The sequence below is a fragment of the Oryctolagus cuniculus genome, chromosome 16 (genome assembly GCF_964237555.1).
Source record: "Oryctolagus cuniculus chromosome 16, mOryCun1.1, whole genome shotgun sequence".
In the NCBI taxonomy this organism is placed as follows: domain Eukaryota; kingdom Metazoa; phylum Chordata; class Mammalia; order Lagomorpha; family Leporidae; genus Oryctolagus; species Oryctolagus cuniculus.
Window position 1 is genome coordinate 59,519,819 of NC_091447.1, and position 13,271 is coordinate 59,533,089.

The 13,271-nt window shown below is 72.4% G+C and overlaps 1 protein-coding gene across 4 annotated transcripts in view; it reads right to left on the minus strand.

Annotated features, from left to right (window-relative positions):
- NFIC (nuclear factor I C) overlaps positions 1-13,271 on the minus strand; it is a 50,381-nt gene that overhangs the window by 12,185 nt on the left and 24,925 nt on the right. For all 4 annotated transcript variants that reach the window (XM_070058615.1, XM_070058617.1, XM_070058618.1 and 1 more), the window contains exons 2-3: positions 12,258-12,789; positions 942-1,013 (exon numbers count right to left, since the gene is read on the minus strand). In XM_070058615.1, coding sequence (XP_069914716.1) covers positions 942-1,013; positions 12,258-12,789 — 604 coding nt within the window. The remainder of the gene's footprint in view (positions 1-941; positions 1,014-12,257; positions 12,790-13,271) is intronic.

Below are 13,271 nucleotides of genomic sequence, written 5' to 3' on the forward strand. Positions count from 1 at the left end.
CCGACAGGACACGGCCAGGATGGGGCTCTACGGGGACAGGAGGGGACACGTGGGGACCGGGGGTGACCGCTCCTGGGGACACGCCTGCCTTGGGGGCCATGGAATGTCCAGCGGCAGAGCCTCCTGTCTGCGCTGCGTGCGCCAGGGCCTGGCCAGGGCCGGCGCAGTGGACCTGGTGCCGCCCCCGCCGCCAGGACAGCAGCGGTAAAGGCGCTGTTCCTCCCCCGGCCACCAGGGGGCAGCACTGCCGCAGCAGGCCGAGGGGCTCCATCCCAGGGCCCTGGTCAGCGCGCCTGGCCCCGAGCAAGGCAGGGCGGTGGCCCGGCCCGGCTGACCGAGCAGGGGAAGTGGTGGTGGCCGCTTCCTGCTGACCAGCCGCCAGCCGCCCAGCTGCCGTCCACGCCCCTCTGCCCGCCCTGGCCGGGGTTTCCTGTTTGTGCAGCACCCCCGGGACCAGGACATGTGGCCTTCAGGGAGGCTCCTGCGGGTCACGGCGGGATGGATGAGTCACCAGGGCCGGGGGCTGCCCTGCTCCCCTGGGGGCACCCCGGTGACCCCGGCAGGAGCCAGCTGGACAAACCCCTATGCAACCACCAATCCCCGGGGAGCCAGGAAAACAAAGGGCTGTGACTGCCGTGCTTTAGGGGCGCAGGAAGGACTGGGAAGGGGGTGTCCGAGCTCGGACTGGGGAGGGCAGGTGGGGACCCTGCAGGCTCTGACCAGAGGGGAGCGGTGGGCAGGCAGGGGCGCGGCCTGGCCCCGGGCTCACTGGCGCTCTCTGGTGGCCGCCGTGGGGAGGCCAGCAGGGGGTGACTGATGGTCCATTCTTCTAGCATAACGGTTCAGGCCCCGTCCCATGGGCTGCGGGGTCCCCTGGGGGCTGCAGGCAGGGGCGAGGCTGGGTCCCCCCCACCCGTGGTGCCCACGCCCGCCCGACTCACCCAGCGTGATGGGCTTGCTGTCCTCCTGCTCGGAGCCCATGCCTGCCCGGGGGCTGCCGCTCTGCTCCGTGTCTGCGGGAGAGGGAGGAGGCGGTGGTGACGCGGCCGGGGACCCCTTCTGGCCGGGGGGCGCCCCTGGCCCGCCGCAGACGCGGGGTCCCCGGGGGCTCTGGGCGGCTGGCTGCAGTGCCCGCCGCGCCCTCCCCTGCGTGTTATCTAAAAATATCAGGCTCCTTGGCAGACGCGCCGGGCAGGCAGACGCTGGCTCAGCGCTATCGGCTCCAGCGCCGGCTCCGGCCCCCTCCCGGCCAGGACGGAGGCTGGGGGTGGGGCACAAGGCCGCGCGGACCCCCGGCCCCGCCCGCGCGTCTCCCGGGCCCAAGGTGACAATCCATCACCGTCCGTGCACCTGCCAGACCCTGGCCACCCCTGCAGGCCAGCAAGGGGCCACCCAGGGGGGTCTCGGGGACACAGCCCAAGTCTCAGTAACGCCGGCGTCCATTTATTTTAAAGGGAGAGAAAGAGAGGGAGAGGGAGAGAGAGAGAGACAGGGAGAGAGGGGGAGGGATGGAGGGAGAGCGGGAGAGGAGGGCGCCCCAGTGCGCCCCCACCTGGTGGCTCAGCTGTCCCACGGGGGCTCGGCCTGGGCCCAGGGCAGGGCCAGCAGGGGTAGGACCCAGGCGCAGGCGTGGGGTGGGGCAGCCCCGCCAGGCGTTCTCCCCTCCTGCCCACCCCGGGGTCTGTTCCCAGGGGACAAAGACCTCCCGGAAGTCCCGCCTCCGTTTCCTGAACTTTCTTGGTGACGATGTCTTGGGCCTCAGTCCTCTCATCAGGAAAATGGGCTGCGCGGGGGACGGGGGGGACGGTGGAGGTGGCGGCGCTCAGAGACCCTGCGCTGCCAGCTGAGTCCCAACCGTGCCGGGAGGGGCTGGGGGGCCGGGCGCTGCTGCTGGACACGGCCCTGGCCGACTGGGCTGGGGCACACTGGGGAGGGTGCCCGCTCGGCCCCAAGCCCTGCTTGGACGGCCGCTCCGCTGGGAAGGGCCCAGCCCGGGCAGCCGGCCGCCGGGCTCCAGGCCTCGGGCACGGGACCCTCTTCCGAAAGCGGCCGTGCCCAGCTGGCGCCCGTGGCTCTGAGCGCAGGCAGGCCAGGCGGGGCCGCGGGCTCACTGTTGCCATCTGTGAAGTGGGCACAGCCCCTGCACCTGCCGCTAGGCTGCTGGGGGCCAGGAGGCAGCCCTGACCGTGACCGTGACCTTGGCCAGGGCCACACTGTAACAACCTTGGCCAGGGCTGCAACATTGTAACAGTCACAGCGCTACACTGTAGCCGTGGCGATGGGGGAGCCCAACAAACCGGGCCTGGGCGGTGGCCGTGGAGTAGCCCTCGGGATGCCCACGTCTGGCTCTGAGCGCCCGATTCCGGTCCCGGGAAATGCACACTGTGGGGGGCGGGGGGGCTCGGCTCCTGCACCCACGCCGGAGACGTGGTCGGAGCTCCTGGCGGCTCCGTCCCGGCCTCGTGGGCCTTCGAGGCCACGGCCCCGACAGCCGAGCCGGAGCAGCCCCGCGTGTGCTGCAGGCCAGAGCCCCGGGGACCCCGTGGGCGGCTCCACGGCCAGCACGGCCTTCCCGGGCGGCTGCGGGCCCTTTGAGAGCCTTGCAGACACACCGGGGGGCCCAGTGCCAGGAAGGCGGGACCCCAACACCTCAGCCCGTGGGGGACCTCAGGGACCCCCGGCCCTGTGGCCCTGCAGGAGTCGCCGCCCCACTCGAGCCTCGGTTTTCCCCATCTGTGAAGTGGGCCTCCGGGCTGGGGAGCTCAGAGAGGGAGGGGCCAGCCGCAGACTGAGCGCTGACTGACAGCTGCCCTGGGTGGGAGAGCCGGTGCCGCCTCTGCCTACAGCCCGCCAAGGCTGCCGCCCCCCTCAAGCAAAGGAACTCAAGTCCCCCCCACAGCCCACGGGCCCCACGCGCCCTGCCCAGCCCCTCCCTCCTCAACTGCACCCCGAGCCTCGCCAGCCCCGCGGATGGGGCCCCCGGCCGTCCCAGCCCCGAGCCCCAACCTGGGCCCACCCAGCTCAGGACCAAGCTTTGGAGGGGGGCGGGGCAGGGAGCAGCCAGGGGCTCTGTGGCGCGGCCCTGGCGGAGGGAAGGGTCCCCGACAGCTCTCACGTCCAATGCAAAGGCCCTGGGGCCGCATGTGGGGAGCAGAGGCCCGACAGCCGGCCCACAGGGAAGAGAGGGACGGACCGGGGCTGGGAGGGGCCTCACCTCCTCCCGGGAGCCCCGCTGGGGACCCCTGCACCCCCATCCGAGGACCTGGATTCGCTCCCGCCCACGCATGCGCCCGGGAGCACTGGCGATGGCCCCAGCTCCGGGCCCCTGCACACACGCGGGAGCCCTGGATGGAGCTGCTGGCTTCTGCCTGGCCCGGGCCCTGTCTCCCCCCCAACACAAAAAAGTTAAAAATTTTAAAAAGCCAAACGCAGAGGGTGCGCTCGACCCCGCTGACCACCGTGCATGGCCACACACACGGGTGCCCTCTGCAGGCCGCGGGGCCCAGGGGCTGGGCAGGGGGCGTCCCTGGGGGGACAGGCAGTCCTGGATCTGCCGGCCTGCGGTAAGTGGAGCAGCTGGGATTTGAACCCACGCTCACGGGCGACGCTGCGGGAGCCACAGCCCTGCCCCCAGCCACCTGTCCAGCGAGGGACCTGCCCCTCCCTCTGGAAGGCTGGGCGCTCCGACCTTGGCCTCTGGGCTCCTCTCGGGGAAGCCCCAGCCTGGTCCCCCTGCGCCCACCCCCCGGGGGCGGCCCTGGGTCTATAAATAGACAGCAAACACCCAGAGTCCACCCGGGCCCTAGGGCCTTTGCACGGCCCGTCCGCGTGTGCACAGCCCCCCCTCGCCAGAGCTCCTGGACGGTCCAGTCGCGGGCCACTTGCTGCCCCCAGGCCTGAGGGGGTCCCAACCCCGGGGCCGCCCCCGGCCCGGCCGGCCGCCGCGCCCCAGCCCCGCGCGCCCCCGCTAGACCCCGGCCCAGCCCCCGCCCCAGGCAGGGCCTCCCGGCCGCTGGAGTCTGGGCCGCGGTTTGCAGCTCCCCGCCCGCGCTGGGCCCGGGCCAGGCCCGGGGTCGCTTCCAAGTCCGCCCCGCCCGCCGGACACCGCGGCCGCCCCAGCCGGGCCCAGGCCGCGGCCAGCGAGGCCCCAGCGCCGCGGCCACCCGGGACCCTGGGGCGGGGGGCGGCCGACCGAGCCCGGGGCGCCGCGGCCCCCGCGTCCACGCGGCCCACGCGAGGCCCGGCCACTGCCCGCTGACGTCACGGCCAGGCGGCCATCTTCTCGCCTCCCCCCCTTCCAGATTCTTCTCTGGGCCGCGGCCATTTTGTGCGCTCAGGGGCAGCGCGTGGCCGGGGCCTTGAACGCCGAGCCCACCCGGAGGGGGAGTCCCAGCCCCGCGGCCCCCCCCCAGCTGAGCGCGGCAGCTCCGTGGGGGAGGAGCGGCTTAGAATAACCCGCTGTTTACACCGCGCGGATTCTTGGCTTCGCCAGCGGGGCCTCGCCCACCCTCCTGGCGGCCCGGAAATGCGCGTGGACGCGGGGCGGGGCGCCCCTCCCCCGGCCCCTCCCCCGGCCCCTCCCCCGGCCCCCTCCCTGGCTCTGGACTGCGCCCCTAGAAGGGCCGCGCCCCTGCCAGCCCCCAGCGCCCCCTCCCCAGCCCGGCCTCGGGGAAACTGAGGCCAGGGGGCCGGTGGGGAGGAGAGGGGTGGGGAGGGAGCCGCTCTCCCCCCGCTCACCCCCCCCCCCAGCCCATGGCAGGGACACAGCTGGGGCTCCCAAGCCTGCATGCAGTAAGTGCACAATAAATGGGGTACAGCAAGGCGGCCGGGACCCCCCAGTGTCCACGGCTGTACCGTGGGGTTGAGGGGCGGGGCACTCAGGGCTCCCGGGAGGTCGGGGCGCCAGTCCCGGCCCTGCAGGCCCCGCCCCCACCCCGTCGCCCCTCCTGGCCCAGCCCCCTGCCCTCAGCCCTCCGTGGCTCCCACCTCCCTCGGGGTCAAGCCCAGGTCTCCCAGGACACTGCCCGGCCCCCAGCGAGGCTCCGTCCTGCCCCAGGGCCCTTGCATGGCTGCGCCAGAGGCCTCCAGCCCCGTCCCCGGAGCCCCCTCCCCTGCTGCTCCTGTCACTGCCTGGCATACAGTAGGCGCTTACTAAACACCGGCCGAGAGGGCGCAGGTGCCGTGGGGGCCGGGCTGACCCCGAGTGCCAGCGTGGACAGCAGGGGACCCCGGAGCACTGCCCCTTTAAGAGCTGCCCCCGCCGGCCGGCGCCGCCCGGCCTGCTGACGTCAGCGCCTTACACAACCCGGTTACATAAGCTCGGAGCTGGGTCCACGCGGCCGAGCTCGGGTCCACGCGGCCGCGGCCCCTCGCCCGGCTCCGGCCTGGGCCCGGGCAGCGCTGCCCCCATTGCTCCGACGGTGAAACTGAGGCCCTCGGTCACAAGGGGCTTCCCGGGCACGGCCAGGTGTGCAGCCGGCGCTCCATGCGTGCACGGAGGCTTCAGGGCCTTAGTCCTGGACGCCATTGGGCGCCGACTGCATACCCAAGACCCGCCCAGCAGCCCACGGGGCAGGCACCGGGAGCGCTGGTCTGGAGGGGAAATCGAGGCGGGGAGGGGCTTCCCCAAGGTCAAAGCCACGCCCCCTCCCGCCCCCAGGCGGCCCCCAGCCTGGGTCAGGTCTCAGATTACCAGGGAGGGGGCGGGGCTGCACGCGGGGGCGGGGCTTGACGGTGGAGGCGGCGCCCTCTGCCCGCCTGGCCTCTGGGCGCTGGCCCTTTAAGGGAGCCGCTGCCCGGGCTTGTCCCCGGGTGACCCCAAGGGGCGGGTGTGGCCGGGAACAAGGAGCCCATTCAGCTGCCTCCGGGCAGCCCACGGGGCGGAGGGAGGCGGGAAGGGGGGGCAGGGGGGGCAGGAGAGCGCCCCCAGGCCTCCCTGGTCCAGCTGCACCCCCAGACCCAAGGGGGTCATGACGCCTCCCTGCAGCCCCTGTGGGGGGGGCTCCCAGGCCGGGGGTTTGGGGGGTGGGGGACTCCCGGGGCCGGGGGGGGTCTCCCAGGGCCGGGGATGGGGGCTGGGGGGCTCCCGGGGCCGGGGGTTTGGGGGGTGGGGGCTCCCGGGGCCGGGGGTTTGGGGGGTGGGGGCTCCCGGGGCCGGGGGTTTGGGGGCCGGGGTTTGGGGGTGGGGGACTCTCGGGGCCGAGGGGGGCTCCCAGGGCCGGGGATGGGGGTGGGGGGCTCCCGGGGCCGGGGGGGGGGGTTCCCCGGGCTCACAGACCCCCGCCCGGGACCCTCCGTGCTGTGCCCGGGCACCGCGGCTCACGCGCATGCGTGATGTGGCCACTGCCCCCCCCTCTGCGGGCATCTTCTGGAATGTTCTGGGCCAGGTGCCTGGGCCCAGCCTCCCTGCGCCAGCCAGCGCTCACCTGAGCTTTCTGGACCGGAGGCGGGAAATTCTAGCGCCTGAGCCCTGGAATGTTCTAGAACCCAGCCCGAAATCTCTGGGCCGGTCCTCGGGACCAGAGTCACCCAGGGTGGAGGGCGCTGGGGGCTCCGCGGGGGGCCACGAGCCCCTCCCCCACCCGCCCTGCCGGCTGCCAAGGCTTCGGCCCTGGGGGGGGTCCCGGCTCCACGCGAGCCCACCCAGCACCATCCAAAGCGTCTGGACAGCGGGGGGGGGGGCAGATTCTAGAACGTTCCTCCCCGTCGCCTAACCCCGGGAGCCGTCCTGCCTCAGTTTCCCGTCCTCAGGGCAGCTGCGTCCCCAGTGCCCGCTCCGGCCCCTGCCCAGCTGGACAAGGGGGCTGGGCTGGCCGCTGGGCGTCCCCGGTGCCCTCGGCTGCCCCGGGCTCCCGGGCGCGGGGCCAGTGTGGCAGCTGCTGGGTCGGGGCAGCCACAGGTGCGCAGTCCCCACACCGGCCTGGCCGAGTGGACGGGGGTCTGGGCGGGGCCTCTGCTCCTCGAGGTGGCCCCTCCTTTCTAACCTAACGTTTATGTTCCCTGTGGGGGCTGGCGCTGTGGCCCAGGGGGTTAACGCCCCAGCCTGCAGGGCCCGCATCCCCCAGGGGCGCAGGTTCGAGTCCCGACTGCTCCACTTCCCATCCAGCTCCCTGCTGTGGCCTGGGAGAGCAGTGGACGATGGCCCAGGTGCTGGGGGCCCTGCACCCGCGTGGGGGGACCAGATGGAGCTCCTGGCTCCTGGCTCCGGATCAGCTCAGCTCCGGCCGTTGCGGCCATCTGGGGAGTGACCCAGCAGATGGTAGACCTCCCTCTCCCCTCTCCCCTGTCCCCTCTCCCCTATTTTTATTTATTTATTTTGAAAGGCAGAGTGGACAGTGAGAGAGACAGAGAGAAAGGTCTTCCTCTGCCGTTGGTTCACCCTCCAATGGCCACCACGGCCGGCGCACCGTGCTGATCCGAAGCCAGGAGCCAGGTGCTTCTCCTGGTCTCCCATGGGGTGCAGGACCCAAGCACCTGGGCCATCCTCCACTGCACTCCCTGGCCACAGCAGAGAGCTGGCCTGGAAGAGGGGCAACAGGGACAGAATCCGGCGCCCCGACCAGGACTAGAACCCAGTGTGCCGGCGCCGCAGGCGGAGGATTAGCCTAGTGAGCCGCGGCGCCGGCCATCTCTCTCCCTCCCTCTCTCTCCCTCTCTCCCCCCCTCTCCCCCTCTCCCTCTCCCTCTCTCTCTCCCTCTCCCTGTCTCTCTCCCTCACCCTCTCTCTCCCTCTCCTTCTCTCTCTCCCTCTCCCTCTCTCTCTCCCTCTCTCTCCCTGTCTCTCTCTCTCTCCCTCTCCCTGTCTCTCTCCCTCTCTCTCCCTGTCTCTCTCTCTCTCCCTCTCTCTCTCCCTCTCCCTCCCTCTCCCTCCCTCTCCCTGTCTCTCTCTCTCTCCCTCTCTCTCTCTCTCTCTCTCCCTCTCCCTCTCTCTCTCCCTCTCCCTGTCTCTCTCCCTCACCCTCTCTCTCCCTCTCCTTCTCTCTCTCCCTCTCCCTCTCTCTCTCCCTCCCTCTCCCTGTCTCTCTCTGATAAATGAATGACTCTTGCACAAAGCAGAGGGATGCACGGGCAGGAAGGGGGCGCTCCCCCCCCCACTCCTCTGCGGCTCCGTGAGGTCCCCAGGCCCCCCCAGCCAGCGCCCGTGCCCACGGCGCCGCTACACCCAGGCTCGCTGCCCCGACAACTGCGGCAAATTCAAAATCCGCCGTTGGAGCGGGAAACGCCCCCTGCCACCCCGCCACTTCCGGTCGCCCGCTGCCCCTGCCTGGCTGAGTGCCTGCTGTATACCCGGCCGTGCAGCCATCACCGGCCTCGAGTGGCCGAGGGCCGGGCCGCGTCTTCGCCAAGGCCGCGTGGCCGGCGAGGGCAGGGGGTGGACGTCGGGACCACCGCCTGCTCTGTGCCTCCAGGGGCCACGTGCGTCTGGGTGCACGGATGGATGGAGGGACGGACAGACAGACCGCTGGTCCAGCTGGCCGCCCGGCCCTGGGAATGCAGCCCCCGGCCCCCGCCCCTCGCCTCTCTGCCGCCTGCGGGAGCCCCGACACTCACGTCTCGGCCAAGAACTGACCCTGCCTGCTCCCCTCTGGGGTCGGGGGCCGGGGAGAGGGTCCCTGAAGGGAATGCGCATTGATTGAGCGCTTCCTGCATGCTTTTGAGAAACCAGTGGGCCCATCTCAGTCACCCATCTTACAGGTGGGCAAAGCAAGGCTGGCCGAGCAGAGGGCCCCTCCCCCGCTGCACAGCCTCACGGGAGCTCCGCAGGACAGACCCCAGGCCCCCCGAAGCCGGCCCAGGGAGGGCAGAGCTGGGGCCAACCCAGGCCCAGTCCTCGTTCCGCGGCCGCCGCCTCCGGGCTGCCCGCTGTCATGCAGTGCCCGTAGCAAGTTTTAGTTTCTGTTTTTATGGAGTTTGGCTTTTTCTTCCTTTATATTTTTTTAAGGGCTCCTGGGTTCTCCCCCGGCCCCGGCCCCCTGGGAGCTGTGTGACCCTGGGCTTGTGGCCGGCCGGACTCAGGCCAGAGGCCTCCTGGCTCTGGCGCTGGTAAGAGCCGCCCTGAGCCCATCACGCGGTCACCTGCTGCTCCCCAGTGCCACCCGGGGACCCCCGCCCCCCGGCCCGGCACCCCGGGCAGACCCCCGCCCACACTGCCGCTCCGGGCACTGGCCCAGGGACGCTGGCCCGGCTCGAGGCGGGAACGGGGCTGGCCCGCGGCGGCGTCAGCAGATGGCCACCATCTGGGCCGGCGGCGCGGGCGGGCTGGCAGCTGCCGGGGCGGGCCTGGCAGCCCCTCCCCCGCCCAGCTGGCGCGGTGCCCGCCCGCGCCAAGAGGGGGTGGGGAGGCCCGGCTGGGCTGCGGCCCCGGGCAGGCGGGCAGCCGGGAGAGCCAGGCCCCACGCCAGCCCCACCGCGGCCCTGGCTGCACGCGAGCCCCGCCCTGCCCGGCTGTGTCGCTGCCCCAGGGCCTTTGCCTGGCTCCATCAGGTCCCCTCTCTGCCTCTGGTCCCCTGGCGCCCTCCCCGGGCCTGGGCATCCCCAGGTGGACGCCAGGGCGGCCGGATCCTGCCCTGGAGCTGCCCGTCCTTGGTCCCGCCCAGCACAAGGAGGCCTCAGATTCCCGGGTGGGGAGCGGCCCCGGGGGCACCTGCCAGGGACGGGGGCGGGGGGGGAGGCTAGGCTGACCACAGGGACGGCCAAGGAGAGGGAGGCTGAGTCTGTCCCCACGTCCCTGCCCCCACATCTCCGTCCCCATCTCTCCCTGTGTCCCTCTCCCCCCATCTCTGTCCTGTCCCTGTCTCTCTCTCTCGGCCGTGAGGCCCCAGCTCTGATGGCGGCTGTGCCGGGGTGCTGGGGGCAGGGGGCCGCCTTCCACTGATTGGCAGGTGCCCCCCTCCCCGCCCCATGAATCTCGACCCGGGTTGGAGCTTGACCTGCCCCCCCCCCGGGTCACCGCTGGCCTTCAGGACTTAGAGCCCGGGGTGGGGGGCCCAGGACGGAGGTCAGGAGCTGGGGCACAGCTTGGGGTCCCTGGAGCGTTGGATGAGGGGTTGGGGGTGGCCCAAGGCACGGCTGATGCCCCGCCCCGCTCTGCGTCTAGGGCGGGGCAGAAGAGGTGTCCCCGCCTCCGCCCTCTCCCCAGTGGGGATCCCGGGCGGGCTCAGACCCCGCCTCTGCACCCTGACTTCTCGTCTGTAAAATGGGCGCAGCCACGACTCCCGCTGCGAGAACCGCGGGGCCTCAGAGCAGCGGCGCCGGCGGGGACTGGGGGCCCGGAGCCGGGGGGCCGCCCGCGGGGGCTGGGGAGGGGGTGCGGCGGAGCCCGAGCGCGCGCGCACCTGCACCTGCTGGCGGTTTGCTCGGCTCCCCCAGGCCGGGCTCCCGAGCCATCGCTGCTGCCCCCCGGGGGCGCGTGCACAGGCGGCTCATGGGAGTGGAGGAGCCGGGACTCGAACCCAGGCCCTCTGGCTGGAATGCGGCTGACAATGACCAGGGGCAGAGGGGACCATGGGGGCGGGGGTGTCAGCGGCGGGGGGGTCCAGCAGGGATCCCCGGGGGCCCCCGGGGTGGGTGCAGCCCCCCCCCCCCACGCTCCTGCCAGGCCCGGGATGCACCTGAGCCCACGGAGCCTGTGTGGGCGGGGGAGGGGCGGCACCCGTACTGCTGACTGCGCAGAAAATGCCTCGGAATTTTATCATCAGCGTGGGGTGGGGGCAGCTGGGCTGCCCGGCACAGCCACTGCAGCCCCCAGAGCCCCCGGCCCCCGGCCCCGCCCCCAGAGCCCCCAGCCCCATGCTAGCCCCAGCCCCAGCCCAGCCCCTGCGAGCCCCCAGCCCAGCCCCCTGAGCCCCCAGCCCCAGCCCATCTGTGGCTCACCCGAGGGGCCACGGTCAGGGCAGGGCAGTCCGGGAGGCCCGGCCTGGTCTCCAGCACGGAGGGCAGCCAGGTTGCTCCGGGGGGGGTGGGGGCTGCACCCGGAGCCCCCAGGGTCCCCTTGTTCCCGCCCCAGACCCCAGCCTGCGCCCGGCCGCCCCCTCCCCTCGGGTGGTGCAAACCCATTTCCAGGGGCGCTGAGGCTGCCGTCGCCAGGGTCTGCGCCCCTCGTGCCTGACAGGTGCGGCCCCTCGACCTGTGTGCCCGGGGCAGGCGGGGCCTGTGACATCCGCAGCCCAGGGAGGCGCCCACCGAGCCAGGCCCCCATTCCACCTGCTACACCCACAACCTCAGGGTGGGTGCTGGGCCCACGAGGGGGACGCAGGCCCAGGGGGAAGACGCAGGGATACCTGGCCCAGCCACAGCCCCTACTCCAGGAAGCCAGCCAGGATTCCTCCACGCTGCACCGACCTGGCTGGAACTGGCCAGGCTCTGGGACCCGGCCAGCAGCACCCGCAGGCCCTGGGTGCCCCAGGACTCAGCCGAGCTCAGTCCTCCCCAGGCTGGACCAGGTCACCCCTGCCCCTCGGTCACCCAGCGAAACCCGCCTCCACCCTCTGCACTCAGCCTTTGAGAGCCGCCTCCTTCCTCTGACTCTCCTCACAGGATCTGACAGCCTGGGGCTGGCGCTGTGGCACAGTGGGCTAAGCCACCGCCTGCAGTACCCGCATCCCATTTGGCGCCGGTTCGAGTCCCGGCGGCTCCACTTCCCATCCAGCTCCCTGCTGTGGCCTGGGAGAGCAGTGGACGATGGACCAAGTCCTTAGGTCCTTGCACTCGTGTGGGAGACCCGGATGGAGCTCTTGGCTCCAGCCTGGCCCAGCCCCGGCCATTGCAGCCTTTTGTGGAGTGACCCAGAGGATGCAAGACCTGTCTCTCTCTGTCTCTGTCTGTCTCTCTCTCTCTCTCCTTTCTCTAAATCTGCTTTTCAAATAAATAAAAATAAATACATAAGATGCCCTCCTAAGTCTGCCTCCACCCTCAGACCTCCACCACAATCTGCCTCCCCCGTCAGACTTCTGGCGCCACCCGTCCGCCATCCGGCAGGCCCACCCCCTGCCCCACCTCCAAAGCGCACCTGCAGGCGCTCTGGGCTCAGCGCGGCCGCGCCCCCAGCCTGCGCCCCGCCCCCTCACGTTCTCATTGGGCCTGTGGCGGCCCCACCCCCGTCCGGCGCGTCCTCATTGGGCCCGGAGCAGCCCCGCCCCCGCCCTGCCCCAGCTTGCGCCCCGCCCCCTCGGGGTTCTCATTGGCCCCGGCGAGGCCCCGCCCCCACCCGGCGCGTCCTCATTGGCCCCGGCGAGGCCCCGCCCCCGGCGCGGACTCACCCGGCTCCCGCACGAAGTAGGCCAGGTATAGGTCCAGCTCCTTGACCGCCACGCCGATGTGGTGCGGCTGCACGCACAGCACGGGGTGGCCGCACTGCGCCGCCTTGACCAGCCGCTCGCCGTCCGTGCTCTCCAGCGGGATGCCCTTGAACAGGATGACCATGACCAGGTCCAGCCGCCACACCTTGTCAGCCTGGCGCAGGCAGTCGATACGGCGCATCTTGCCCTTCTGGTCGGGGTTGGACAGCACGCAGCCCGGCGGCTTCTTGCCCGTGACGGCCAGCACGAAGTCCTCGCGGCACTCGGGCCGGATGTCCTTGCGCAGCTTGGCCAGCAGGCGCGACGCCCACTTCTGCTTGACCTCGGGCTTCTCGCCCAGCAGCTCGTCCTTCACGGCGCGCTCCTCGTCCCGCGACATCCGCTTCTCGTGCTTCTTGAAGTACTTGCGCTTGCGCGCCTGCAGGTTGAACCAGGTGTAGGCGAAGGCGCGCACGTGCGGCAGCAGCGCCTCGATGAACGGGTGGAACTCATCCTGCGGGGACAGCGGGGTCAGCGGGGCCGGGCCGAGACCCGCCCGGCCCGGAGACCCCCGCCCGGCCCGACAGACCCCGCGCAGCCCGCTCCCCGACGGCCCCCCCGCCCGGCCCAGCCCCCTGGAGGCCACGCCCGGCCCGACGGACCCCACTCGGGCCAGAGACCCCACCCGGGCCCTGGCCACCCCGTCCGCCAGCTCCCCGACGACCCCCCGCCCGGCCCAGATCCCTGGAGACCCCGCCCGGGCCAGAGACCCCACCCGGGCCCCGTAGACCCCGCCCAGGCCTGGAGACCCCGCTCAGCCCGCTCCCCGACGGCCCCCGCACAGCCCAGCCCCCCGGAGACCCCCACTCTGCCCGACAGACCCCACCCGGCCTGCTCCCCGATGGCCCGCATGACCCAGCTGTCCTGCGACCCCACCCAGCCCACTCCCCAACAGCCCCAGCACGGCCCAGCCCCCCGGAGCCCCCACCCAGGCCT